At 31.7% G+C, this 27,742-nt stretch overlaps 5 protein-coding genes and 1 long non-coding RNA gene across 9 annotated transcripts; 2 read left to right on the top strand and 4 right to left on the bottom strand.

The window, feature by feature from the left end:
* Positions 1-299: 299 nt before the first annotated feature.
* LOC107414309 (mitochondrial ATP-independent inner membrane protease subunit 1a) lies at positions 300-4,758 on the bottom strand. Of its 2 annotated transcripts, none has more exons than XR_007238399.2 (5): positions 4,402-4,758; positions 4,040-4,261; positions 2,557-2,667; positions 1,889-2,056; positions 300-1,576 (listed from the first exon to the last, which is right to left on the bottom strand). XR_007238399.2 is itself a non-coding variant. In XM_016022422.4 (5 exons), the coding sequence occupies exons 1-4, from the start codon at positions 4,528-4,530 to the stop codon at positions 2,018-2,020; spliced, it is 501 nt and encodes a 166-aa protein (XP_015877908.2). In that variant the 5' UTR covers positions 4,531-4,723; the 3' UTR covers positions 300-1,576; positions 2,011-2,017. The 2 variants fall into 2 exon arrangements, 1 of the variants encoding a protein (XP_015877908.2); XM_016022422.4 differs by having other exon boundaries at positions 2,011-2,056; positions 4,402-4,723.
* Positions 4,759-7,912: 3,154 nt separating this feature from the next.
* Positions 7,913-12,883, bottom strand: LOC107414345 (solanesyl diphosphate synthase 2, chloroplastic). The gene is made up of 6 exons (XM_016022456.4): positions 12,349-12,883; positions 12,094-12,212; positions 9,715-9,842; positions 9,524-9,627; positions 8,941-9,068; positions 7,913-8,778 (listed from the first exon to the last, which is right to left on the bottom strand). The coding sequence occupies exons 1-6, from the start codon at positions 12,590-12,592 to the stop codon at positions 8,230-8,232; spliced, it is 1,272 nt and encodes a 423-aa protein (XP_015877942.1). The 5' UTR covers positions 12,593-12,883; the 3' UTR covers positions 7,913-8,229.
* Positions 12,884-15,322: 2,439 nt separating this feature from the next.
* Positions 15,323-17,814, bottom strand: LOC107414316 (glucan endo-1,3-beta-D-glucosidase). The gene is made up of 4 exons (XM_016022429.4): positions 17,526-17,814; positions 16,922-16,950; positions 16,592-16,826; positions 15,323-16,303 (listed from the first exon to the last, which is right to left on the bottom strand). The coding sequence occupies exons 1-4, from the start codon at positions 17,578-17,580 to the stop codon at positions 16,278-16,280; spliced, it is 345 nt and encodes a 114-aa protein (XP_015877915.2). The 5' UTR covers positions 17,581-17,814; the 3' UTR covers positions 15,323-16,277.
* Positions 17,815-19,612: 1,798 nt separating this feature from the next.
* On the top strand, positions 19,613-23,237 carry LOC107414301 (fatty-acid-binding protein 3, chloroplastic). 2 transcript variants are annotated; one of them, XM_016022413.3, is made up of 6 exons: positions 19,613-19,987; positions 21,127-21,228; positions 22,193-22,348; positions 22,444-22,658; positions 22,849-23,016; positions 23,129-23,237. In XM_016022413.3, exons 1-5 carry the CDS (start codon positions 19,741-19,743, stop codon positions 23,005-23,007), a joined length of 879 nt encoding a protein of 292 aa, XP_015877899.3. In that variant the 5' UTR covers positions 19,613-19,740; the 3' UTR covers positions 23,008-23,016; positions 23,129-23,237. The 2 variants fall into 2 exon arrangements, with proteins under 2 accessions (XP_015877899.3, XP_015877898.3); XM_016022412.4 differs by having other exon boundaries at positions 22,849-23,237.
* A 436-nt stretch (positions 23,238-23,673) lies between these two features.
* On the bottom strand, positions 23,674-26,681 carry LOC107414302 (receptor-like serine/threonine-protein kinase At1g78530). The gene is made up of 6 exons (XM_048466001.2): positions 26,311-26,681; positions 25,545-25,686; positions 25,116-25,454; positions 24,508-24,762; positions 24,274-24,407; positions 23,674-24,045 (listed from the first exon to the last, which is right to left on the bottom strand). The coding sequence occupies exons 2-6, from the start codon at positions 25,678-25,680 to the stop codon at positions 23,848-23,850; spliced, it is 1,062 nt and encodes a 353-aa protein (XP_048321958.2). The 5' UTR covers positions 25,681-25,686; positions 26,311-26,681; the 3' UTR covers positions 23,674-23,847.
* LOC125419647 (uncharacterized) lies at positions 23,943-24,635 on the top strand. 2 transcript variants are annotated; one of them, XR_007238526.2, is made up of 3 exons: positions 23,943-24,073; positions 24,210-24,363; positions 24,499-24,635. It is a non-coding gene; the product is annotated as an uncharacterized LOC125419647 (long non-coding RNA). The 2 variants fall into 2 exon arrangements; XR_007238525.2 differs by having other exon boundaries at positions 23,943-24,082.
* Positions 26,682-27,742: the final 1,061 nt, after the last annotated feature.

Raw genomic sequence — 27,742 nt, 5'->3', positions numbered from 1 at the left:
GGGGAGGTTTTCCCAAGTTAAAAAAATGAACTCCCGCAAAACAACATAAAACATCTATTTGAAAAAAAAAATAAAAATTTGTTAATATATATATATATATATATTTAGGGCAGTTCCCTGAATTAAGACATAAAAGAAAAACATGTCAAACCTTGAGGCTGCCCCAAAATTTAGATATTGGCCGGGTGAAATTGAGCACTCGCAATCTTTTTTCATATCGCCGAGAACCCATTTGGAACGGCCGCAAAATAATAATAATAATAATTTATTTATTTCTTAAAATAAAAAAAGGAAATCAATTTGACATGTACAAAAACCTTTCTATTCATCTAAGCCACTATAACTGCATAGACGAACATTGAAAGAAAGGAATCATTGGAAATGTCGATGTTTGCCCACAACGGAACATCAGCGCCATCATCGTCACGCTCTGTTCTCTCGAAGGCACTTAAAATTACAAACCCTACATTTCACTCTTATTTATAGCCTGGATTCTTTTCACTGCAATGTCTACTTTGCCCTTCCTCTTTTAATCAAATTACAACATGCCGGTTGAGACTTTGGGTTGTAAGATTGGACTCATCTTCATTTGTCCAAAAGGCCCAGTCAGGCAGTCACAAGGTTTCACCCCCTGTTTTTATCAACTATCCATGAAATCAGCATGAACACACAATTCTAATCAAAATATTTTTGGATTTAGGAAATCACTCGCTTTGTTTTATTTTATTTTATTTTTAATTTCATTTTTCTTTTTGGCTGATCCACTAAAAGTGTGAATATAACAAATCATTTTAATCCTGTAATTTTTCCTTGAGAATATATATGGCCTAGCTTGGTATTAGGGAAACTTGAATTTCTTTTTTCCCATTTTATTATTGATTTACTTTAAAATCATTGTTAGGTTATATTATAATTCATGTTATTTTAATTTCCTAGAAAATATAATTCAATCTCATTTTCAAGCACCTAATTAACTTTCATAAGACTATTTTTGTGAGACCTTAAAAATAATGTGATTTCATTATGGTCCCAAATGCACAATAACAAAATTTTTGCACCACCACATGAGACAAATACAAAACTGGATCAAAACATTAAGACCACCAAACCAAGTGATCATAATAAAACAACTACATCAAGTGAGCATATTCTTCCAAACAATAATAAAATCAAAATTTTAAATTTTAAAAATATATATAAAAAAGAGAGTAAGTGCATCCTTTTTTGTAAAGGATCAAGCTGAGTGTAAGACATGTATAAGAGGATTCAATGCACAACCTCCCCAAAGGTAAAAGGATAAACCATTTCCAATCCATCAAAACCCCATTCTAAGCTGGTGAAAGTGCACTCATTCGTATCCCCTCCAAGATCAAATAAGTCAAAGGGAAATGAGAAACATTTGGTATTTTAAGAGGCAAATATAAGAATAAAAAAATCTCCTATATGGTCAACACTTTACCAAGGCAAGTCCCATAATGCACTAATACCTTGTTTTTTACAACTTGTTCTGGTATCCACTATCAAATAAATTGCTGTTCCTCAGACCTTCAGTTATCTTAATGCTGCTATAGAATTCCTGTAAGATCACAGCATGGAGAAACTTAAGTAGGAAAAGAAATAAAATACACCAGAACTGAAAAAAAAGGATGGTAATTTAAATTTTCTTGATCCCTTTTTTTATAGTAAATTGACCGACTGACTTCTATACCATTCTCTTTCTTTCTCTATCATTTACGCAAACTACATGTGTTCCATATTATATTACAAAAGTGAAATACAAAATCTAGAACAGATGTCCGGCAAGCATAATATATATGATTAAGAAGTTTGATTGTAATCATAAAATAATAATCTCCTAGCAACTTCAGAAGATACGATAGAAAAGCACCTTGAAAGAAACTATAAATTTTCCTTTATATGAAAGCTGACGGGGAAACAAAAATCATGGCTTGCCTGGAGAACTCAAGTGATGCAATGCCCATAATAGACCATGAGGATATAATATAATACCTTTTGATCATTGACCCAGAAATCCAATGCTATCAGGAGGCCATACCTAAGGGGGGTAAAAGCAATAAACACAATAAAATCTTCAGTTGCAATTAAAATGAATACAGAAACTATTCATTCAAACAATTACAGTTAAGATTATGAAAATAATAGTACACTCGGTAATAGACAAAGTCCCTGGAAGTCCAAGTTGTATGTATTTGATAATGTAAAAGCAATAAACAAAAGTACCTGAACTCAGGAGAAATGCGTAAAAACTAATCAAAAGAACCTATTTCCTTTCATAAGGACGTTTTCAATAAATATTAAATTTTAAGATGACTACTAAACATTGAAAGCAAAATTGTCTAAACTTTAAAGACATAATATAATAAACAAACAGAAAAAAGAAAAAAATCAGCTCAATGATATCATACAACATTGATCGTTGAGTATACATTTGAAAAAAACTTTAAAGTTAGCAACACTTGCAAATCAAGATGCATGCCCCAACTGTGATAAAGGCCACAATGGAAGATTGACCAAAGAAAATAATGAAAATATTACCCTGAAAAACACTTTTCCTTGGATAAGCCCATAGGGTACAGGCCCGAAATTCCTTGAATCATTGGAGACATATGTATTATCCCCCTGAATCCAAACATGCCCCTTAGGAACCTATTCATCCAAATGTGAAGACGAAGTAAAAAATTAAGATCCCAAAAAAAATCACATCGCTTATGGAAGGAAGGAAAAGAGAAACTAGCACAGCTAAAACATAATATTGATGCAGAGATAAATTCAAAGAAAGCCTATAATTAAACCTCTGAAATTGTAAGACAAAGAATCTAAGATAGGAACTGGCTTTTAATCTGATTGAAGGTTATTGCACCATACTGAAGCAGCTACAAATATGGTTCCTCTCTTTATAATATTCATGGAAACCGTTTTCTTTTCCTTTTTCAATGATAAGCAGCCACTATCTTAAATAAATTCAATTTCTAGGAACGAGAAGGTCAGATATCAAAATTTTTAACATGAATTCGGCCAACAAATGCTAGTATACAGTATACTGTATATCATATAAAAATAACAAACATCCTGCATGAGGGCAAATAATATCAAGACTCACCTATGTACACATGGCTGGCAGCCTAAAAAAATGTTCCTTGTAACAACCATTTTTTATGTAGGTTAGCTTGAAGTCAAGAAGTTTTATATATGGCCTCATCAACTTGGATAACAAAAAATACTTAGCAGGGTTTTTTCAGGCTCATCAAAATGATAGATGTTGCTGTGGGAATACAATAATCATGAAAATGAAAAACCCAAAGGGTGCCTTGAAACAGATGAAGTTATAGGTAGGCATCATAGCCAAACAAAACTAAAAGTGAGGATAAGGGAAAAGGGAAATGAATGAAGTAATCATCAATGTATCAGGTGCACCCCACAAAGTTGATTTTCCCACCAGCTACACATATCAAAGTTTACAAATTATAGCCATCATTAGTAGATCTCAGTCACCCACTACGTCTTTTTCACTGGCTAATTTTGTACTATCAATTTTAGCATTAAAGCCATCTATTGAAGGTTATACATAAGAAGAGGTTAAGAAAAAGAAGAGAGGGGGGGGAGTCTTTTCTGACTCTTTACAACTATCCAAAGCCAAACTCATTTAATTCTAGAATACCTAAAATAAGTTAAATTTGGTCAATTAAGAATTAGAAACGTATATTTCCACCTTTTAGCTCTATCAAAAGCCAATCTCATCGCTAAAAACTCATAACTTTCATTAGTTTGGACAATGCCCATCAATCTGTCCTCATTGCCTCTAAGTTCACACACTTGCATGGCTATAAATGTGATTAAAAAATCTATATATATAATTTTCTAAGGACCCAATAAGCATCTGGAAAAAAAAATAATAATAAGCATGTGGAAAAGAAAATAATAAATAAATAAATAAAACATACATTGAAAGCCAAGTATTGGAAAAATCCAAATTATAAAAACTTAAAAAAAATAAAAATAAAACAAAATGAAAATATACCACGGCAGTTCGATATTGATGGGTGGACATGGGGACTAAGAAGGTGACCTTATCACCCTCCACGCCCACAATTCGCTTGGTGACGGTCTTCCTAGGGTCATCAGGGGAACGAACCAGCACCAAATCTCCCGGACCCACCTTCCCGAAACGATGAGACACGTGTTCGGCGAGAACCACGTCGCCGGTGATATTCAAAGTTGGGAGCATACTAGGCCCATACACCTGCAAGCACCAGATAAAACTTCCCTCGCTTTACTTTTTCTCAATCCCAGTAGGGTATGAATTAAGGACAAAGAAAATATATATATAGAGAGAGAGAGAGAGAGAAAGAGAGAGTGAGAAAGAGCGAGGGATTTACAGACGAGGGTAGAAGAGCAGAGGTAGGTGTTGGTGACGTGGAGGAAGCAGAGGAACTTCGCTACAATCGCCGTTCGATCCAGTGCCTCCTTCGCTAAGCTCCTCCATTGCCTCACGTAGTTCAGCACCGCCATCTCTCTCTCTCTCTCTCTCTCTCTCTCTCTCTCTGTGCGACCCTGTGACTCTGTAAACGACACGAGAAAGAGGATGGCTTTTCTATACGGGCTCCAATATGTTTCTGGTTTTCAAGGCCCAGGTCCACCCAAACCAGAAGTTAAAAGAAATACTAAATTTCCCAAAACTAAATAAAATAACAAATGAAATGAAAAGAAGAAGAAAAAAAAAACTTGGCGCATCTTTTTTTCTTACTTAAATTTATGAATTTTTTTTTATTTTAAAAGAAATATAAGTCGAAGTATAATTTAATATTAGCTTTGCTTTTTCGGAAAATATTTAAATTTAGTTTTCAGTCTGATAGAAATTTTTAGTTGGAACTTCCCCCAAAAAAAAAAAAAAAAAACACAATAAAACAAAACGAAACGAAAAAAAAAAAATTTGTCTTAAATTAAGACGTCTTAAATAGGAATAAAATATTTAATTCATTTCTTTTTATTGCAAAGATTTTAAACGTAAACAGATTTTCTTTTTTTTTTTTGAAAAATAGCTTGTTGTTACTCCTTGAGTTGCGAAAAGGTACAAAGAAAATGGAAGTGGATATCAAATAAACATATTATTTTATTTATTTTCTTCCACTTGGGCATTTATTTTCCTACAAGCAACTTGATTGATATTAATAATGATTCATATTATCAACCACACACTCCTTTACCTCTATCCCTTTCAATCTTTCACAACGCAATTCACAAATAATTACTCTAGCTCTCCACAAAATTTTATCTTAAGCAGCAAAAGTTTTAAGAAATAGATACCCAAAATTCTGCTGTCATCTATATAAAACCATTGTGCTATTGTGGACAATGAAGATATTAGAGGATATAGGACAAGTATATGAATATATAAATGGCCAGACATTATTGATTATACCTTGAAGTGGATATTTTACAAAGAATATTGGAATATTATTTCTTTCATGGTATTTTGCTAGAAGAATTTTTTTTAGTAGAACAATATGATGAACTAAGTAATAGCTTAATACCTTTTATAACATAAGCAGTGGTAGAAAATAAGTGTTTGTAGTTTGCTTTTCTTTATCCATTTTTGAATTAAATGAAAAAGATAATAAACTAAAAGATATATTTGATTTTTCGATGGAATCAAAACCTCCAATAATAACTCAAAAAGTTTTAATTAACTTCAACCTTTAAACGCATCAATACTAAGTCAACCTTTAAACACATCAATTCTAAGTCAATGCATAGAATATAAATTACAGGTTATTTTACCTAAACAAAAGAAACCTAACTAAACTCCAATACTTTCACTACTTCCATATTTTAAGGGATTACATTGATCTATTCAAAACTACTTCACGTAAAACTATTTAAACAAAAAATTAACTATTAAATAACCGTAACATTCCATCCCCTTAAATTTCACCTTCGTCCTCAAAGATAATTTTATTCAACCTTTCATCCTTTGCAGGTGGAATTTGAATGAAGGTAATGATGACCACCTTGGCTTACTCGTTTTTCTTCACTAATCTCTTCTTCCTCCATTATCAAATCTCCAACGGCCTCATCTAAACAAGGCTCAATCAAAAATAACTTCTTGCAATTGATGTTCTGGTTTCAACTGGTCCTCACAATTATAGCAAAGCCCTTTATTTCTTTGTTTTTAAATTTCTGCAGATGACAATTTCTTTGCAATGGTCACTGAGTTGTTGTAGTTTGGATCCTCGGTTATTTTGTTGTTATAGATCTCTAGTCTAGTATAATCCAAGCCAACCAAATTGCTTGAGATAAAGTAATAGGTCCCCTTACTTGTACATATACTCAAAGTGGATTTGATATTCCTTCACATTCCACTGTTGTTGCAATTTAATGAGTTCTCCAAAGAAATCAAAAAATTGATTTGGACCAAAATGAGAAAAATTGGGTTCTTTCCTAACCGACAATAGCTTCCTGTTTCAATATTTGATACCACGTTTGAGCATCACTTTCAAGATAGAAAGATGTTAAAGTAACTCGATCAACTTGTAGCGTACCATGAAACTGCAAGATTTGTGCTATTCTACACAACCAACCAGTAGGCTCTTCTTCCTTATTAAAGCGAGGAAAATCCAGTTTTACAAATTTTGGTGCATAAGAATTTAGTGAACATGTTTGTTGGTTTCCACAATTTTGCTGCTGTTCCTTCATGCACAGGAGTTAAGACCTGTAGAGATTATTCTTTTTTCCTTGATTGGCTGACTCATTGCTTGATCCGTATGAGCAGACATCGCAACAAACATCTTCATCACTTTTTACCATGAGTTCTTGATGGTTGGTGGAAGGGACGCTATTGCTTGTTCGAGCATCTCAACTCACTGCTCCGTGCCCAGGCTCTGATACCACTTTGGTACATATATATAAAATGTTTGTAGTTTACTTTTCTTTACCTATTTTAAATTATATAGAAACAATAACGAACTAAAATATATTTTTTGATTCTTTGATTGATTCAAAACCTTCAATAATAACTCAAAGAGCTTTAATTAACTTCAACATCCTAAATACATCAATACTTTGCCAATATATAGGCTATAGCCTAACATTTATTTTTTTTTTTTATAAAATGTAAATAAATAATAATTTATACATATTATGAAGATTCTAAATAATAAAAAAAAAAAAAACATAAAGACCCTTTTAAAAAAATGATAAGGTATTTATAAAATCTTTAAAAAAAAAAAAAAGGAAAAAATTTTATCATAAAATATATTATTTTATTTATTACATGTACTTTTTACGTTTATATTTATTATTTAGGAAAAAGATGCTAATAAGATTTTTTAATATGTATTTTTTTAATAAAACTTTTGCTTTTCCAAAAGAAAATATTCTTAATGCATGTGCAAATTTTTTTATTTGTCTTTATTTATTTATTTTTTAAGGATATCTATTATATGTAAAGATTTTTATTTTTATTTTTAAAAAATTACATTTTCAAATTTTTTTTAGTTCTTATACAAACTGCTTTAAAAAGAAATGGAATTATTTAATAATTATTGTATATTTTGATTAATTTTTTATTTGAAAATTTTTGCATTTTGTACATTAAACTATACAAAATATTAGTTTGCATTTTTACTTTTTTACACCATGTGCCAAGCATGTAACAAGTCTGTTAAAAAGTTAACAGAAAAAAGAAGAAGCAAGATGCAGAGAAAAGTGAAATTCATGGTGCATAATATAAAAAATAAAAAATAAAAAATTATTTAGGGTGTAAAATACCAAACCATATATAGTTTAAGATGCATTGTGGCAATATCCATATTTATGATCATTGTGCTATCTTGGACGATGAAGATACCAGAGGAAAGGTGGGGCGGGAGAAAAAAAAGGGCAACTATACGAATAAATAAATGGCCAGACATTATTGATTACACCTTGGAGAAGATATTGTACAAGAATATTAGAATATTACTTCTTTTATGCTATTTTGATAGAAGAATGTAATTGAGTAAACAATATGGTGAGCTCAAGTAACAGCTCAAAACCTTCTATAAATGTAAGACCAGTCACAAGCAGCTTGTCATTGCCAAGAACACTCGTGTAGAAAGTACCCGTACTGCTGGAGGCTTTAATCTAAAACTTTCTTCCTTGTGGTCGAGTAAATCTTTGTCCTTATGGCTTTTCAAGCCAAATTCTGGGGTTTAAATTTGACACATCTCGCTAATCGATCCTTTCAAGATTAAACATCACTATGTCTTCAAGAGCTTTTCGAAAGGCACTCTGAGGAAGAGATTGCAGATTTTGGATTGCAAGATCAGCTTTCTCTTTTGCCAATTCCTGTGCTTTCTCAATGCCTCCACAACTTTTGACCAACTCAATGGCTTCTTCTAGGGAACCAGTCTCACTGAACTCGGATTCAATGATATCTCTTAGTTTTGGCTCTGTCTTGAGAGCGAAAATTACTGGGGCAGTCAAGTTTCCTTTGGCCAGGTCACTTCCAGCTGGCTTCCCCAGCTGCTCCGCTGATTGCGTAAAATCCAATATGTCATCAACAACTTGGAAGGACAGACCAAGATTCCTGCCATATTCATACATCTTCTTGGCTATAAAGCTGTCAACCCCACTAAAAATTGCAGCTCCTTTTGTGCTAGCAGCAATTAAGGATGCTGTTTTGTAGTAGCTCTTGATCAAGTACTCTTCAAGTTCAAGGTCGCAATCAAACAAGCTAGAAGCTTGCTTTATTTCACCACTTGCAAAATCTTTGATGACCTGCCATGGCACTAACAGAATTACATATAAACAAAGATGGCCAATCCTTCTTTACCCTCATATATGGTTTTGAATTTGTTGATTAAAATGGCAGCTAGAAACTATTTTAATAATCTAACCAACCATCAAGGTTTTCAGAATACCAAAGTTAACAGAACATACTTGGCTGATGAGCTTAATGACTTCAAGGTTTTCAAGATTTGCTAGATACCAAGATGACTGTGCAAACATGAAGTCTCCAGCAAGCACTGCCACTCTTGTACCATATAATTGATGAACAGTTTCCTTCCCTGCATAGATAATGCGGAATAATCTCAGCAACTCACATATGTCAACAATCTGTACAAATCTGTAATATTACCTTGTGCAGTGAATAAACTTGTTTTGTCCCTAGATTAAATTAACTGACTAGTTTCTTCCCTTTCAATAACAATCCCCCCCTCGTTCCCCTTAAAAAATATCATAAATTCAAAGAACAACAACACAAACAATACGAAAGATGACTGTACATGCAACTATTTCAAGAAAGGAGTTGGTGAGATAAGCAACTGGATGTAAGACTTGGGGAAACTATGGAATTCCAAATAAACAGTGTAATGGGTATTGGTGCTCAAAGCAACAACCTGTATTTATCTGTCAGAATTCCTTAAACAACTTACTCTTTCATGGACCATTCATTTGGAAGTCATGAAGAGGCATCAATAGAATTATAGTGACTTTCTGTTGTAAAGATAACAACACATACCTCGTCGCATATCACTGTCATCCAATACATCATCATGTATCAAGCTTGCAGTATGGATCATTTCAATAATTTCTGCTAAACGCCTATGCTCTTTTGTAAGTTCCCTGGAGTAAAGCAGTAGAGAAAAAGCCTATATTGTAAGCAATATGATATTTTACACATTAAATAAGAAATGATTTGCAAATACCCACTTTAACCCAACTAGTTCTGCTGTTGCCCTAGATACTAGAAACACTAATGCTGGTCGCATCCTCTTCCCGCCAGCACCAAATATCTGCTCAGCAGCAGACATCAAAACTGGGTTATCTGCACCAACAACCTGTGGGAGCATTTCATTAGGTACATGTTTAAAGATTAGATGTAAACAAAGGAAAAAGAACTTCAGACTCAGATATTAGCAATAATTTTTTTTTTTTTTTTCGGGGGTTGAAATAATGAATTTCTCTGTTAAATATGGTAGAAAAATGAAATATAAAGGCATAAAAAGAAAAAGTAAGATATCAGCAAGGCATTCAATCAACTCTTGCAAGTTACAAACAATATATGGCTTAGTGTAATATTTCCACTACTTGTCAAACACATGATTCAGCTTATTATTGCACTGTGGCACTCTCAGAAAGTTGGAGCATATTCAAAAAACAAGGTATAGCATCAGCAAGGCTAGTGTGTTGCAATTGCCATGGAAACATCTATTAAGTCAAACTACTGTATGACAATTGCAGATCAGCTGGCTATAGGACCTTAAAGATCAAACAAACTTTAAGGCCTATCTAAAATGAAATCAATATGTTAACACTTGAAGGTAGGAAAAGGACACCATAAACAGTCGAAGGAAAAGCTAACTAGTCCCAGTTTCCTGCACTTATTTTCTCTAAGTTGTGGTTATGCAATTCTTTCAAAAAGAAAAGAAATGACAATATCAGCAATGGCCAACAATGGAAAGCTAATTTATCTTGTGAGATTTCATAATAATGATATACACAAATGTTATGAGTATGGCATTATTGACACGAAGACCTGTAACTATACTCATCTGGATAAACAATGTGACTATGCAGCTGACCCGTTCATATCCCATTACCAGAAAAACTCATGCTTTACGCTGACAAAGGTGTCGAAACTAATTCTGGTCCTACCTTGGGTGCTGATTGATTCCTAGGGTGTAAAACCTTAGCAATGATAGGGCTCAAATAGTTTGGACCATGCAACATATAAGTACAAAAGTTTTCCCACCAGGTAAGAGGCCTGAGCCAGGCATGTACAGTAAAAATTAATCAAAACATATGCTACAGTACATTTTAATTGTGGAATGTACGGTTTCAAAAAGGTGAATGATGAAAAGGTATAGAAACAATGTTTCCAATGTCTTAATAACAGCAACTCACAATCCTCTGATTCTGTTTTTCTTGTCATAATCCAATATTGAAATTGACAGTAAAGATACAGGCAGCACCTTAGACATAGCAAAGCTTGTTCAATAAAAAAATTTGTTTGAAATTCACAGAGTCTGTGTATTCTCTCTTGATTCAGTCTGTATACCTAACCTAACTTACACCATAACTGTTACTTAACAAAAGAAAGAAACTGAACATATGTTGACTTCCTAACTTGTTTATGAAACAAAAATAGAAAGCCAATGTTTTACTGTAAGGAACTTCTAGAACTAATTGTCAAATAATAGTCAACAGTGTTCTAGATATCTACTAACATGTAAAACTTTATTTAATCTCTTCTCCACGAAATATGTTTCAAATGCGGTACAGTGGTAGATAGTTTCACAAAACAACCTTGTAATCTATAAGGAAACTTCAAAATACCTATTTGCATGATCATCAATATTATCTCATTAAGAAATGAAAATCAGTTGAGTATAACATATTAAAATACATGAGAGAACATAGATTAATATCTTACATGACCCTAAGATCTAATGAGTTAACGTACTAGATTGAGGAGTCCATCGCAGTGGGTTTTCCTGTACACATGGCACCCAACTTGACCCTTAAGGCGTGCTTTTCAAGTACCTCTTTTTTATGTTGTCAAACTCCATCCTCGATAGACTCAATTTCTTAGATAGTTATTCAGCCCAGGATGAATGTTTTTAAACATGTATTCCTCATTGTCTACAATACCAATTTACTAACTTTGCACTCCACCATAATTAGCTTCCTCCCTATTTCAAAATTGACTACTACACCAAACCACTGCCACAGCTACCAACAAGCACAAAAGACATTTTTCTAGTTTTATTAGCAAAGCATTGCCTCACAATAGAAACTTCATAAAAATAAATAAATAATTTGAAACTGTTATATGATTTTTCCAAAGTAAGCCCCCAAATGATAATAATAAATAAGATTTATTTGCTAACACTAACCAACAAACAAACTACAATCACTTCCAGCAGGTATATTTTATCAAAGAATCATAAAGCACCATTAACATGAAATTTCTTGAATAAAACCAATTTCAGCAGGCAGGACAACATGGTTAAGAAAAAGTAAATGATATAAAAAATTTATAACATATTTAACCATAAATTAACTGATACTTTAGAAAACATCACTCACCATCTTTAAATTACGGTTCAAAGTCTGGAGGTCATCAGAAACCACTTCAAACAAATTTGTCAAAGAGATGGGACTACTTGGCTCCACATTCAATACTGGTGGAGGACTTTCAGCAACAACTGTATAGGTACAAATAAAACAAGAAAGCCAAGGCTATAATTCCAAGTACTTTGCTTTGCATTCGTTATCAACATAGAAGAGGCGGTAATTTGAATTTACAAAAACAAAGAAAAAATATTCAAACCAAAACCATACCATGTTTTTTATCATTAAACAGAGTCTCAGCTGTTTTCATTGAAGAAACTTTACAACGACTTCGGCCCCTTTGACTACTAACCAGTTTGTGAGCCCCATAACCTCCATTAAATCCCTTAGAATTTGCCTTTTTGCAATTTCTTACTGAATACCTGTCGAAAGAAGCACTGGAAGAACACCCGCAAGCAACCAAATCCAACACAGTCCTTCCGAAATCAAGATTGTGGCATGTCATTGACATCATCCTAAAGCAACGACCCAGCAACCAAAATCACCAGAAACCACTTGAACAACAAAAACCCAGTTGGAAAATCTGCTCAATCTCTAATAGACAAAACAACGGCAAGAAGATAGGCATTCAAGGCAAGTGGGTAAAGAAGGAAGCTTGGGAAAACTTCAAAAGGGTCATTGGCTTACAAGCTTCTCTTTTAACATAGAGCACATGTTTGAAGTTGCAATTGAGTGGATCCAAGTAGCCCACATATAGTTTGTCCTCTTTCCTTATCATTTGGAGAGAAAGAGAAAGAGAGTGAAGAGAGTGACGCTTGGACAATGGTTTTTGTGGTTTACGTAGGAAAACAAAAATGTGAAGTACCTTATCTATGTGGGTCAAAAACTGTGTAAGAGAAAGAGGTTTTCTAGTGGTCAAATTTGGAGCCAAAGAATCAAAAACCCAATTCTCTGTGTGACGATTGAGCATCATGGGTCTCTGATTTTGCCACCTCTAGTTATCCCTATAATTTTCATAAATACATAATCACCAAAAAAATAATATAATTACTTTTTCAAGATATTAAAGTTTAAAATAGTAATAATAATAATAATAAATTTTGTGATTCCCAGAGGGCCAGATGTCATTTGGGGTTATATTCCAAATCTTTTCCGATAATAAAAAATATTTTTTTTTCCCAACAATAAGAATAGCAGCGGAATGACACGACTGTAAAGACAATTAAAGAAAAATGAGTGTTGCCATATCTACATGGAAAATTATATATATATATATATATAATCTTTATAACAAGTCGTTTATTATGGAATATAAGGTTGAGCATTTATAGATTATTGAATTTATATGTTATATATAATAATTTCTCATCTGATGCTGTTGCAAGTTAAAAATATATATTTATATAATTCAGTCTATCTATCCGGTATCTTATCATTCAGAATTTTACTTTAGGTTTTTTTTTTTTTTTTTTTTTTTGGGGCCATTTGAAAAAGTTTGCAGTCTTAAATCTCATTGCATGAGTGGTTCAATAATTTCCCAATGTTCAAAAAGAAAATAGAGTAGAAGACAATAATAATAATAATAATAACAATACCATAAAAGGAATATCTCAATATGTTGCCCTAAAGAAAATGGTACAGATTTATCCCATCCACTATTTCAATTTTCTATGCCCAAAAACTGCTAAAGAATTAATGGCTGCCTCTTACAAGTTGAGGCAACAAATAAATAATACATAAATCAAATTAGGAGGAGGTTGGTTAGTTTGAGATGCATTTATGTTTTTTGTGATGCATTTTTGTTCTTTTTTAATTATTATTTATAACAAATTTTCTTATTTGATGTGTAGCACTGATAACTTTTTAGGTATGGAAATTTTTTAATTTACAATAATTTATCTTATTTAATATTTCAAACTTACAATTTTTTATATATAATAACTAAGCTAATCTTACTTTACAAATATATAATAACTAAGCTAATCTTACTTTACATATGAAATTTTTCTTTTTAATTTTTGGTGAAAATAGATGCGCATGCATGTTACTGCAAAAGAATATATATATATATATATATATATTTATAGGCTATGCATTTATTGTGTGGTCGGTCACTTTTCCATGTTTAGAAACTCATTTCAACCTATGGGGTTTTGGCTTCATCACTTGTCCCTTTCAGAAAGTAGGAAAAACGAGACAAAAAGTACTAATTGTTTAATGTACAATTGCCACCTAACATATATATACCACACAAAAATTGCAACCTAACGCATGAAATTTACATTTTGTTTGTATAGTTAATATTGATTGAAATATCAGAGTTAGCTCTCTATTTTTCTTACTTTACATTTTTTTTTCTTCAAAAAAACAGAAAGAAAAAAAAAATTTGATAGTGGTCTTGAGTGATACAGAAGTGCATCACTGAACTTTTACTTTTCTTTTGGATTAAAATGACAGAAAAAAAAAATTACATATATAATTTTTAGAATGTATTGGAATATTAAATGGATTTTTGAAATTTTATAAAGTTGATTAGTAGCTAATAAATCATCCCGCAACCGTCCTTTGTACGGCCTGTTGCATTGCAATTATAAAAATCTAGCCTAACTCAACTGTAACGTTTGTTGGGAATTCACAAGAATCAGTAAAACTAAAAAAATAGAATTATAAAAGAAAAACAAATATCAAAAAGAAAAATCTTTATAGAAAAATAATATACGTACAAAACTTGTAATGCAAAAAATTTAAACACTGACTTGTATGGTTGTAAATTAGATAGAGTCTTGCAAATTGCAAGATCTTGAAGACAATATTTTTCCACTCCTCATATGCTTGAAGTTCTACCAGAAAATCTCTCCCAAAATAAAACTATATATTGTTAGAAATTTAGCACTGATTTTCTAATCCTCTTAGAACTAGTATTTTCCTTTTTTTTTTTTCCTTTTTTTTTTTCTATTTGTATCTATTGAAAACTAATGCCACAACTTAAATTTAATTTGTATATTTATACATATCATTGTACATTTTCATGAAAGGTTGCTTTATTTGAAAAGATAAAAGCGTCATTGTAGAAGAAGCTGATACTTTTTAAGGTTTTTATGCAACGTTGCCTCCAACAATACATATTTTATAATGTTTAAATAAATAATATTTATATATTTGCTATTTGTTTAATAAAATTTGAATTTCCAAATATATTAAAAAATGTATATAAATATTTATTTTTACATAAAAATACAAATAAAATAATAATAAGGCAAAGGCCAGTCTTTAAATATATACACATAAAGAAAGTCTATACATATTTATTTATTTGTTTGTGGAATAGGTCCACATCATTAGGGGCCCTTAAACTCTTCAAAAGCCTATCTTTCATGAATTTTTAGGAAAGGGTTTTAGACCATATTAATGGCTCTTTTTAAAGCTATGTGGGACTTTATCAAACATCTACAAGTGAGGTTTCTATTATTCCACCCAAAAAAAAAAAAAAAAATGTCAATGGGCTGTTAACGAAATATAATAATAACTTCTGAATTTTGTTTGGGCTCGCAAAACCACAATCGCTATTTTACAAATATACAAAATACGCCTAAGCAAGTGTCTTTGGGGATGACAAAAGCAAAGAAGCCCAATATTTTGCTAAACTAAACATTATATTATATGAGCACTTTTAGATTTAGTGAAATGGTAAAACCACTAAACATATATAGTTATAACATTCAAAACTTTATCTAAATGAAAATTCCTCAGGTTGTATTATTTAAAAAAAAAAAAAAAGGGGGAAAAAACCCTTAAATCATCTGAAGCACAATATTAATGATTCTACTAAACAATTGGCCATCCATACTTGCAGGGAGAAAGTGGCTTATTAAGTGCTAAGTTTAAACTTTAAACTATCTCACCAAAATTTCCCCTTTGCTATGTCAAGCAGCTTCTTTGTTTTTCTTTTTTGGAAAAAAGGAAAATAAATTTAAAATATTGTTAAGAAAGCAAAGGACATTATCAGGAATTTTAAATAAAACTAAACTAAACAGGAATTTTACAATAGCGCTTGTCTTGCAATATTTGCATATCTAGTACTAGTAGGGCCACTAGTGAATTAGGAGATAAATTGCAAGCCAATTTTTAATTTAAAAAAGAAAAAAAGAAAAAAAACTTTCTTTCCAAAAACAAGCACATGCACTCCCCTGTACAAAATATCAAGCATAAATGCAGTCTCCATAACCTGCACACATCAAAACAAATATGCATCAGCAGAGAGAAAGCAAAGCTTGACATATGTACTGGCAACAAGAATACTGTTTCCATTTCCAATATCTGCATCATTGGATCGTGGTGGGTTCCACGTTAAATTAAAATCTGGGACCCACATTCAATTATAAGATAATGGTAATCAATCATATTGTCAGAATACAGGAAATTTATGTCAAATTGAAAGCTGTTTTCAAAAAATTAATGTGAAAGAATCTGGTACCAGTATTGTCACTGAACTGAACTAAAATGTGAGACTTACTTGGATCAGTGACGACAATGAGGCCAGAGTTTCTGAAATCACAGTTCCAGTGGTTTTTTCCTCTGGACTGGTAATAGAGATTCATGGCTATAGAAGCACGGTTTATGAGAGTTTCAGGTGAAGAACATGGACACCCTTTTTGCATAACCCGGCAATCCACCTGAGAGCATGCATAATTGATGTTTGCTAAAAGTGTTGCTTGATCTGATGAAGGTTTGGCCACACACCAAGTTTTCTGCATTTTCCAAAAAAGTTACATTTTCAGAGAAAATTATTAAATTTTATGTGACTGAATTATTCCCAGTTTCCTTGTTTAAAAGTTAATCTTACCTGGTTTCCATGTACCAAAAGGATAGTTTCTGTAAAAGAGAAAGAGAAATGTTGAATGAGAGATTTGGTACTATTTGTCATAATTTTCACTTTTTCAAAGTGAACCAAGAAAAAAAAAAACAAAAAAGAATAGGAAAATTGCAAAACGCATATCTGCTTTTTTATACATATGGACAAATCTCTGCCAATGCATGTAAACTTTAGCTTCTGGGTTTTTACTGGGGTTAAAATTAGGCAAGTGGTTTCTAAAATAACCAAAAAACTATGAAGAAATGCAGAGTACTGTAATTGGATTAATTTTCCAAACCCAGTTCAGATCTGATTAATAAGTAAGAAAAAACAAAAAAAACAAAACAAAAACAAAAAACAAAAGAAACCCAGATAAGGATTTGCTGAATTTTAGAGAACCCAGTTGGACTTAAAAAGACCCAAATCAGAATGTGCAACATCACTTGTACCACACCAAAGGCCCAAAAAAAAAGAAGTGTGAAGAAATAAGTGTCTAATCTAGCTTTTGTTAAAGGACAGTTTCAAGCTACAGAAATCTGGGACAAATGTATAAGATGTGCAAATTACTGAAATTTAGGACGAAACACAAATTAACCTGGAGTGAAGGACAAGAGCAGTAGGAAAAGAAACAGAGCTTCTTTAGCCGCCATAGAGTTATGTTAAGTACAGAGTGCTGCTGACTGGGAATGATGGAAAGAGATAATGAAAGAAATTATTTTTGGGTATTTTCTGGGTAATGGAAAAGCTGGGTTTTTAAAGTGGTAGAGAGAGAAAGAAAGTGTAATGTAACGGCTATATCCAATGGTTTTTACAACCGTTACAGGGTTTGGAAAATGGGAATCTAAAAGGAAAGTAGACAAAAAAAAGAAAATAAGGAGTCCTTCAAATCTGACACTGCCTTTATGACCTTGCCATCTCTCTTACATCATTTGTCTTTTTGTTTCTCTTTTTCATACTGTATATCGGCCATCGAATTTTATTTTATTTTATTTTTATTTTTTTTTCCCTCGTTATTATCGAGTCCTTGGATTTACCCAAAAAAATTTTTAGAACTCACAAAAATTCACCTGCCCACCTGTCACTGATTTGTGACCTTTTTTACTTTTCAGGTTGAATATTTGTCATCACATGTTCTTTTATTTTTTTCACTCAATATTCTCTTTTCATATTCACAAACAATGCAATTTTAGTTCCTAATCCTTATATGTAATATATTTTTATCTTAAGTTGAATGTATTTTTGACAATTCAAAGATTTTTATTTTTTTCCCTCTGTAAGAATGATACAAATTAATTTATATTTCAATCTATTTTCCTAAATCTAGTTTTTTATCATGCAAAAAAGTGCTTTTGAATAATTAAATAAATATTGTATTGAAGGATTAGAAACTGAAAATTGCATTATTTATGGAATTCAAATATATTGCTATCAAACAAAAGGTTTCGAAACTAAAGTGCAAAATCATAAAAATTTCAAAAGATTTTCTTTTTTTTCTTTTTTTCAAGAAAATAAATTTTTACGTTGTATATATTTATTTAGTATATTGTATTTTCTTCTATTTTTAAAAAATCAAATCAAAAGTAAAATAATTCTTCTGTTTTTTCTTGTACAACGTTTTCAAATTAATAAAATCTTTTTCAGTATTTGCTAGGAATTACTATATTTTGTATGGTATAAGAAGCTTATATTCGGAGGCTTGGTTTCAGAAAGCTTACACATTTTTCTTAACCAAGTTTAAAAAGCTTATACAAGACGTTTACTTTTGGATTAATAATATTTAAAAAATGTTTATTTTTGGATTTGTCAAGCAAAAATATGTATGTTAAAAATTTATAAACTCCTATCATTTAAAATTTAATTTTTTTAAATCAATTTTAAAATCCATTTGATATAGTTTTTGAAAAATCAAAAGTAATTTTTAAAATTAAAAAAATAATTTTGAACATATTTGATAATTTTTTAAAAATATTTTACCCGTAAAAGAACTTTGCAAAGAACTTTTCTTAAAAAAAAATTAAAAAAAATCATGTCATTTGTCTGGTTTGATAGAACTTTTAAAATCTCTAATTTAACCTTTATATTTATACACAACAAAATAAAAACTTCATCGGTATGTAAAATAAATAAATAAATAAAATTTAAAAATATAGTTTAAACATTTATTTAAAAACTTTCACTTTTACTTCTTACTTAAAGGTAGAAGCAAGAGCTTTTAGGCTTTTATAAACTATCTATGCAATTTTTGTTGCTTCATATTTCAAAAAAAAAAAAAAGAAGAAAAAACAAGTTTTTTTTTCTTTTTTATTTTATTGCAAATTCCATTTAGATAATCTATAGGCCTTAATTATATTTTTACACCATAGCTTTAGAATTTCACACTAAACATTCTTTATTTTTCATAATCTATCTTTTTTTTTTTTTTTTTTTTGAAAATTCGCAAAAAATTTTTTTACTCCAATGTAATAAATTCATAACTTTTCAATACTCCATGTAAATGACATATTAACTAAAATAAATTGACGTATGAAAGTTGATAATGATTTTTAAAAATATAGATTAAAATATAATTAGAACAAAATCAAAAAACCTAAATGAAAATTTTCTCTTATTTATTTATTTGTTTTTTTTATTGTTGATAAATAAAACTATTGTTTCTTTATCAAGAAGTACGTGGCCTGAAAACTTGGTGCCAGCCAAGCGATTTGAATGGGATAACGACATTTTTCCCGGCTGAACTAACTTTGAGAAAGAGAAATCCATTGCCGAGAAAATTAATAAAATTCCAAAAAAAAAAAAAAAGAAAAAGAAAAATGTTTGGAGCTGAAGCTAATTGCATTCCGAAATGGGTTCAATCATCCATTGCAATTGCACCCAGAAACTGTATTTCCAACTCTGGGATTAGTTTAATGAGTAGAATTTCAACCCCACCAAGTGTTTCACTTCCCCAACCTTACTACTCTTCCTCTCTTTCCTCTCCATTTACTCTGCATTTCTCTCTAAACAAGCACAACACTAGAACCCTTACCTATTTTCCTATAAATGCTTCCTCAAATTCAGGTAAATTTTTTATCATCCTTTTGGATGATTCTGCATTTTGTCTTATTTTATTTTATTTTATTTTTTTCCTATTTTTAATGCAGAATTGGGCTTCGGAAATTGGAATTTTGGGTTTTAGTTTTATCCCCAAGAACTATTAGAGCTGGCAAATACATTTAGAAAGTTATTTTGCATCTTCTGAATATAAAATAGTTAAGCGATCCGGAGATTTTACTTTTTTGGTTTCATTTATTTTTTATTTTTTTCAATTTCCTTTTCCGATATATTATTGTTTAAGAAAGCTAATTGTGCATGATAGAACAGGAACTTAATAGCAACATTATAGATAAAGATGAGACAAATTACAGGGATATGGTGATTCGGTGAAGTTCAAGAGCTTTTGGACCAAGCGACTAGAACAGTTAGTGAGATTATGGTGGCCGTTGAATTTAATTGAGCATTTGACAAAATGAGGAAGTTAGAATTTTGGGCAAAATGTAGAAGGCCTGGATTTATGCCTTTATGATAGTTATGTTAATATATATATATATTTTGGGGTGAGTAATAGTTATGTTATATGTGGACTTGAGGATTTAGGGATTATTTCTAAGAACCTTTTAATTTTATCAATTCTAGCAATGTACGTTAGTGTCTCTGTCATTTTTGTTGCTTCAATGTTAGCAAACTTGAACTTGATGATTTCTATGCTTTAACTTTTCCTTCCTTTAGTCCAAAGTTTTGGACTTTATTTTCTAAACTTTGTTTTAGTTTAGTTATTCTCGGTGTAAGATTGCTGTAGCATATTTAAAGGAGGTTTTTCTCTTAAATTTTCAGTAGCATGCTTGTAATTTTTCTCATGAAACTTTTAGTAGCCATGGAGAAAAATTGATAGAAATTGGGTGAATGAGCAAAACATACTTTAGTTGTTTGCATAGCAGGAGAATTACAGCGAAGTAGCTTGCTTTGTGTTTGTTGGTTGATTAATGACTAGGCTTTCTATAACATTTCATGGAAACTTAGCTCTTTTACTTTCCTTTCATGTTTCTTTATCTCTTGTATTTTGAAATATGAAAGAATTTTAAAGCAGAACATTTCAGGGATTCAAATTCAATTGCTAATGATGCTCTGACAAAGTTTTCCTTTTTAATCCATAATTGCAGTTGGAAGTGCAGAATACACTGAGGAATCTGCTACCAAAGTGAAATTTCAGACTACTTTGGATTTACCAAGTTGCTCAAATTCACTGACATTGCTTGGAACTGGTTAGTTCCTTTGACATCTAATTACATAATACTGTAAAATGATTACCTTGTCTTAGTTTTTGAGTTCATGTCTTAGGTTTTGATACAAAGAACATATGCCAAATAATGGTTACTAAGTATATACATTAGAAAAAAAACGCGTCTGACAAGGGTTGGGTTGTTGTACTGCTCTCATATACCAGGCGCAGGCCTTGGTGGTACAGCGTGTGAAATTTTAGGCACTAAGACTTTTCTTAAATTTTGTAGTAGACTGTTAAAACTATAGTTGGAGCCCCACTTTTTAACAACTTAAGTTTTTGGAACTAGAGACAAGTGATAATTCCGTATGGTATTAGAGGCTAGTGACTTATAAGTTCATGTGTTCGAATCCTACTACCCCATTTCAATTAATTAGCGTATTGTTTAGACCTGTTAAAATGGTTGACCTACGAGTGTGAGAGAGTGTTAAAACTATGGTTTGGACACCACTTCCTAACATCTTAGGCTTCTGAAATCAATGGCAACTTTACATAAATGTTTAGTTGGCAAAGTTGTTTTACTTTCAAATATTATAAACAAAGACACGAGCAAGAAAATATGAATATATATAAGAAACTGCAACTAGCCAATACTGCTAATGAGATTACAAGATCTAGCAAATACTGAATTCACCCACGGTGTGGCAAGTTGGATGCTTCATTGACAGAATAATTTTGGCTCTGTATTAACATACTGCATTTTCTGTGGACAAAATCTGGCCAGTGGTATGGTTGCAATAGTTTATTTGGTGGGACTACCTCCGATTCTTAGTTTTGAGTTTTAGCATAACTTGAAACAAATAAAAGTATTTATATAGGCTTCTATTCAATGCTCATTTCATCTTGACTATTTATTATTTGGCATTTGCCAAGTACTAGGGATTTTTATTTAAGCTTATTGTTGGAATTATCTGTGGCTTTATAGTTTAATGTGAAATTAATTTCAGGATTCAGAGAAAAAGTTTTTGCAATCATTGGTGTGAAGGTCTATGCAGCAGGATTGTATGTGAACTCTTCTATCCTAAGTAAACTGAACTCTTGGAAAGGACTATCAGCAGCTGAAATTAAGGAAGACTCTTCTTTGTTCAGCACAATTTTTCAAAGTAATAGCAATATACATTGCCCATATTTCCTCCATCAGACAGAGAGAGAGAGAGGGAGACAGAGGGTTGCTAATATAATTATTTACTACTTGCAGGTTCTCTGGAGAAATCATTACAAATTGTTCTTGTTAGAGATGTAGATGGTAAAACTTTCTGGGATGCCTTAGATGATGCAATTTCGCCAAGAATAAAATCACCTAGTCCTGTAGATGAATCTGGTTTGTCCACATTTCGTAGTATATTTGAAGGACGACCACTGAAGAAAGGAACTTCTATATTCTTGACTTGGCTAGACCCATCCAAAATGCTTGTAAGTCAGACTTTATCGCTCACGTAACATACCTCAAATAAGACATTGGGCATCTTATTCATAGTTCATTTTTTTTCTTTTGTTTTGTTGCATATTTTTCTACACATGATACAATCACACTACTTTCTTTCCTCATTTTCCCAAACTGGTTGGTAAATTCTTGTCACGATTCAATTTTTGTGGTATGCAGGTTAGTGTCTCATCCAATGGGCTTCCATCCAGTGTTGATGCTACAATTGAATCAGGAAATGTTTGTTTTTCTCTTTTTGATATCTTCTTTGGAGATGCTCCAGTTTCACCCTCCTTGAAAGATTCAGTAGCCAATGGGATAGCAACGATCCTCAAGTAGATACCAAGAGTCAGTTTTTTTCAAATTTATTTTCTTTATTTTGGTAATGTTTGCGATTCTGATGTTGTATGTAGTAATTGATACATTGAGCTGTATTTGTTTCCCTGTTGTATATGTGTAGGTACCTACTTTGGACTTGGATCTGTAATGCTTTGCATAACTGCAAAGGTTTTTCACACTTTTAACAATTTAAATAATATCTAGTAAGAGTTGGTTTGCTGTATTCTTCATATCAAGTCTTCAACCTCTTGTAACTTTCTTTTCCAAGGTTGTCTTTGATTTGATTCCTTACATAGCAAGAAGTAAGGGTGGAAAAATCAGAAGAAGACGAATAAAGCAGTGACATAATGTGATATATGTGCAACAGGAAAAGTAATCTGTGTTCCAAAGAATTCAAAGATTACACATTTTAATGATTAATTTATGTTGGAAGGATGTTTTGTTTCTGTTAGAGGACGAGTTATCTGTGTGTAGGTTGACTGCATTGAGAGTTCTACTGAGAGAGCAGGTGCTTGGAACTTATTTAAGGCATGAACAAAATTCATGTTGACTCAGCCTTAATAGATTGAAATCTGAATAGAAGTAACTTTTCTAGACTCTGTTTATGTTCTTAAAGCTAATACTTGTATTTGTTTGTTTTCCTTATTGAAGGATTTCAAATCTTACTTTAGAAAATCAAGTTTGCTTATATTAATTGGAGAGTAGGGCATGGTAATATAGTGCTTATTATAATGACGTATCTTTTTTGTTGGGAAGGCTAGGGAGACTTTTGTGGAAAGGCATTGACTTTTAAATATACACTTGAAGAAAGACGATGCATTTTGGGGAAAGATTAACAGTCTAAATAAACTTTGTTATTTTGATTTGCTCAAGCATCTTGACAACTTCAGCCATGCTAGGTCTCTTGGATGGCTCCGGTTCCAGGCATATTAATGCAATGTTGAATACACTGTTAATCTCATTCTCATCCACTGTGCAACATTCTAGGTTGCTGTCGAGCACATGGTCTTCCCTCTTCTGTTCAACAACTGTCTTCACCTGCTCCAACGGTTAAAGATAATTATCAGTTAAAGATGTATCATTTTGGATTTTCCTGGCTGCACTTAAATCTCAATTTAGATGAAAATAGATTGAAAAATTTCATGAAAACGGTTGAGTCTTATTCAAATTTCTTGGTACTTTGTACTTTTTGATACAAGCAGTTGTTTTGAAAGATACAAATGGAAGAAGAAGAAGAAGATGGGTTATAAGCTTCTTCAAACTTACCCATGTTACAAGCCTGGTTCCCTCCTCAATAAATGCTTCATCTGTTGGCTTTTTCCCGGTTAGAAGTTCTAGTAAAACAACTCCAAAACTGTAAACATCTCCTTTAGCTGTTGCTCTTCCTGTGTCAAAATATTCTGCACAAAATTGTTTATTTATTATATACTTGAGAGCATGGAAGGCAGTGCTTTTATAGTTTTACTAATATAATTGTTCCGTGATCTATAGACTCTTTACCAGGAGCCAAGTATCCAAAAGTTCCAGCTACAAATGTTGAGACATGAGTCTTATCTGGTTCCATCAATGTTGCCAGTCCAAAGTCGGATACTCGAGCCTCCATGTTTTGATCCAGCAAGATATTGCTCGACTTGATGTCTCTATGGATTATATGAGGGATGCAATCGTGATGGAGGTATGAAATTCCTCTTGCTGCACCTAAAGCTATTTTGTATCTGGATGGCCAATCTAAAAACTTCTTGTTCATTCCCTTTCCTGCATCATGAGAGAGAGAGAGAGAGAGAAGAGGAAAAAAAAAAAAAAACACTTACGATATCAAAACATACGGAGAAACTCCATTTGCAAGAACATGACATAGGTTCTATCTTAAGAAATTTACATTTTAAAATTGTTTAATTTCCATGTCATTGTTTGTTTAAGTAGTCTGGATATTTGGCTACTTTGAAAATACGAAATCTCTTTTTCGGAAATAGATTCCTTTTGTCAGAAAGCTGAGCCAGATCATTTGATATTGCAGCATTTTATATGAGTTTTGACAGACAGTGGACTTGTTACCAAGATGTACCTATAGAAGTTTAGCCATAAGTGAAATCCATGGAAATGCATACCATGTAGAAATGTATCCAAGCTCCCATTAGGCATTAGCTCATAGATAAGAAGGTTATAGTGAGGGGCAGTGTAGTATCCGTGGAGAGTTACTATATTTCGATGTTTTATGTCCCCCATTGCCTCCAACTCTCTCTCAAAGCCTCGGTCTCTTTCTGCAGTTCCTCTGTTCAGTCTTTTCACGGCAAAGGCCGTGGAGTCACTTACTGTCAGTTTATATACTGTTCCATAGCCTCCAGATCCAATGATATCCTTGTTGCTCAGTTTCAACGTCTTCTTCAAAAATGCATCTGATTTGAGAGACTGCATTATCGGAGACCTAAACATGACCATCTTCCCACCTGCATAACAAACCTATCAGCATATCTTTCTTCGCTTTCCAGGAAGTGAATTTTCTGAAAACTACTTTCATAAAGTTAATATAAATATACCTGAGAAGTCATCTTCATAAACCAAGTGCTTTCTTTTCCATCGCTTATAGAGGAGGATTGAAATAATGATCTTTGATATGACAAAAGCGATACAACTTACAGTGATATAAAATGCTAACATTTGAGGATTACCCATTTGTTCCTACAAAATGAGATGGAAATTTAACCAACTGAAACTTGGGAGTGTTCCATTCAGTAGTAGAGAAAGTGAAATATATTTTAAAAATGTTTCTGTTTAAATAAATACTAGTAGGTGTATTAGTAGAACTTTGAACTGGAATTAAAAAGGTAAAGAATAAAGATCTAAAGCCCCAAATTAAATTAAATCCATCTAGAATTTGAATTTTACAGTTATAGTTAAAGGCTTTCTGTTGCCTTAGTCCGACCAATTTATGAACACAAACATCAAATTTGCATTACTCAATAAAAAAGAAGCAAAAATTATGTTTGGAACTTTTTCATTTGTTCTGTAACACAACTAGAAGACAATCATTTTCCATTTCTCATCTTTCTATCAACTTCTAGCTAGAAGCTAGATGTAGTCACTTTGTTTTAAACAGGTCACCACTTTAACATGCTTATAGATAGCTATAGATTTTCACTATTCTAGCTAGTAACAGAAGCTCAGTGACAGTATGTCAAGCCAAAGAGAAAAAAGTAGGTTATATATAAAGAATGAAAACAAATAAGTAGATATGATAAAAGAATATATATTCACATAAACAGAGGGATCAGAGAAACTGGTAAGTAGTGAAGAAAGACAGACCTTAGTTGTTGAAGAAGCTAGATACGTCTAACAGAAGAAGAAGATTAGAAAAGCAGGGAATATGAGAAAGAAAAACTTTATAACAAATGGAAAAAACTCTTGGAATCACAAAAAAGATGGTTTGGCTTTTTGATCATGACAATTTGACAAATGTAGGTATCTTCAAAAGAGATGGGGGGCCAGCAGCCGAAGTCGTTTTTATTTTTGGCTCCCTACTTTGTTGACATTCACATTCACATTTCTGTCACCATAGGAGATGTACAATTCACGAGCCTTGTCTTTACCTATCTGGAGACGGAGACTCCATGATTGTCCTAAAATTACCTTCACATTCATTTTAATCAAGTTAAAAAAAAAAAGAAAAAAAAAAGTGATTATTATGCAATATAATTGAGTGTCATTTTATTTTATTTTGCAACTATTATGTAGTTCAATTAAGGCTCATTAAAGGAACGTTCATTTTTTTTTTTTTTCAAAAACTAAGCATATTTGTATATATATATATATATGCATGAATAATAAATTATTAAAATGAACTTATTTTATGAATAGTATTGAATGTTTTTCAATTTAGTGTGTCATTATTTTTTTTTTCTTTATTATCATTTAAAGTATGAGCCAATTATACACGATTTAAAAAAAAAATTAAGAAAAATCTAAAAATGGAAAACCAAAATCATAAACGTTATCGAATGTAAGATTAATTAATCACTATTTTCGATAATCAAAATAAAGAACTAAGTATTTACCAAAAAACTAAAAATAAAAACTAAGTTCCCAAAAAAAAAGAAAAGAAAGAAAGTGGGTAGGCAACCAGGATGAAGAAGAAAAAGGTGGTGAAGATGATGATGTGGAGTGCGAATTCGTCATGTGAAGGGTCTGTCTGTCACCATATATTCTCTTCCACCTGTAAGAGCTATTTACGTACAAGTGTCTGCTATTCATGAATTCCTTAAAGTCCTTCTCTTTCTGGAAAATAATACAGCTGTGAAAAAGCAACTCAAGTAGCTCGTGGGTGTGAGTCTTCTCCTAAAAGGTCATAGTATGCAATCGAGCACCGGCAAGTAAAAGAAAATATAACTTATTTTTAATATATATATATATATATATATGGTATGAAATATAAAAATAGAGATCATAAAGAACAAAATCTACAGCTCTTAAATGTATACAATAATTGCAAATATCTGTCCTTTATATAATTCTTTTTTATAAATTTTTTACTCTATTAAAACCTATATATCCTCTTTTAATTTGTCCTCGCTGCAAATATATAAAGTCACATAGTTTGATATAAAGAGAATCACTTCTTTCATATTGTTTTTTTGACTTTATCTTGAAATCCATCCATTTAGCAATGAACACTAGTATTTAATTCTTATATTTTACATTTAAATTTTTTTTTAAAAATCTCCTTTCCCAATTTAGAAAA

Source organism: Ziziphus jujuba, chromosome 11 (genome assembly GCF_031755915.1).
Source record: "Ziziphus jujuba cultivar Dongzao chromosome 11, ASM3175591v1".
NCBI classification, from domain to species: Eukaryota; Viridiplantae; Streptophyta; class Magnoliopsida; order Rosales; family Rhamnaceae; genus Ziziphus; species Ziziphus jujuba.
The sequence above is the reverse complement of the archived record's forward strand: the minus strand, read 5'-3'. Positions and strand labels throughout refer to the sequence as shown.

Excerpts from the sequence above, each read along its gene's own strand:
- LOC107414309 (XM_016022422.4), bottom strand. The coding sequence starts at position 4,530 with ATGGCGGTGCTGAACTACGTGAGGCAATGGAGGAGCTTAGCGAAGGAG. Across the intron at positions 4,262-4,401 it reads ACCTCTGCTCTTCTACCCTC|GTGTATGGGCCTAGTATGCT; the intron begins GTCTGTAAATCC and ends TGGTGCTTGCAG. Across the intron at positions 2,057-2,556 it reads AAGGAAAAGTGTTTTTCAGG|GTATGGCCTCCTGATAGCAT; the intron begins GTAATATTTTCA and ends TACCCCCCTTAG.
- LOC107414345 (XM_016022456.4), bottom strand. The coding sequence starts at position 12,592 with ATGATGTCAATGACATGCCACAATCTTGATTTCGGAAGGACTGTGTTG. Across the intron at positions 9,843-12,093 it reads TGAACCGTAATTTAAAGATG|GTTGTTGGTGCAGATAACCC; the intron begins GTGAGTGATGTT and ends ATGCTCCCACAG. Across the intron at positions 9,069-9,523 it reads TGACAGTGATATGCGACGAG|GGAAGGAAACTGTTCATCAA; the intron begins GTATGTGTTGTT and ends TTATCTATGCAG.
- LOC107414316 (XM_016022429.4), bottom strand. The coding sequence starts at position 17,580 with ATGGCGGCTAAAGAAGCTCTGTTTCTTTTCCTACTGCTCTTGTCCTTC. Across the intron at positions 16,951-17,525 it reads GCTCTTGTCCTTCACTCCAG|AAACTATCCTTTTGGTACAT; the intron begins GTTAATTTGTGT and ends TCTCTTTTACAG. Across the intron at positions 16,304-16,591 it reads CATTGTCGTCACTGATCCAA|GTTATGGAGACTGCATTTAT; the intron begins GTAAGTCTCACA and ends TGATGTGTGCAG.
- LOC107414301 (XM_016022413.3), top strand. The coding sequence starts at position 19,741 with ATGTTTGGAGCTGAAGCTAATTGCATTCCGAAATGGGTTCAATCATCC. Across the intron at positions 22,349-22,443 it reads GTTCAGCACAATTTTTCAAA|GTTCTCTGGAGAAATCATTA; the intron begins GTAATAGCAATA and ends TACTACTTGCAG. Across the intron at positions 22,659-22,848 it reads TAGACCCATCCAAAATGCTT|GTTAGTGTCTCATCCAATGG; the intron begins GTAAGTCAGACT and ends TGTGGTATGCAG.
- LOC107414302 (XM_048466001.2), bottom strand. The coding sequence starts at position 25,680 with ATGGGTAATCCTCAAATGTTAGCATTTTATATCACTGTAAGTTGTATC. Across the intron at positions 25,455-25,544 it reads TTATGAAGATGACTTCTCAG|GTGGGAAGATGGTCATGTTT; the intron begins GTATATTTATAT and ends TTTGTTATGCAG. Across the intron at positions 24,763-25,115 it reads CTTGGATACATTTCTACATG|GAAAGGGAATGAACAAGAAG; the intron begins GTATGCATTTCC and ends CTCATGATGCAG.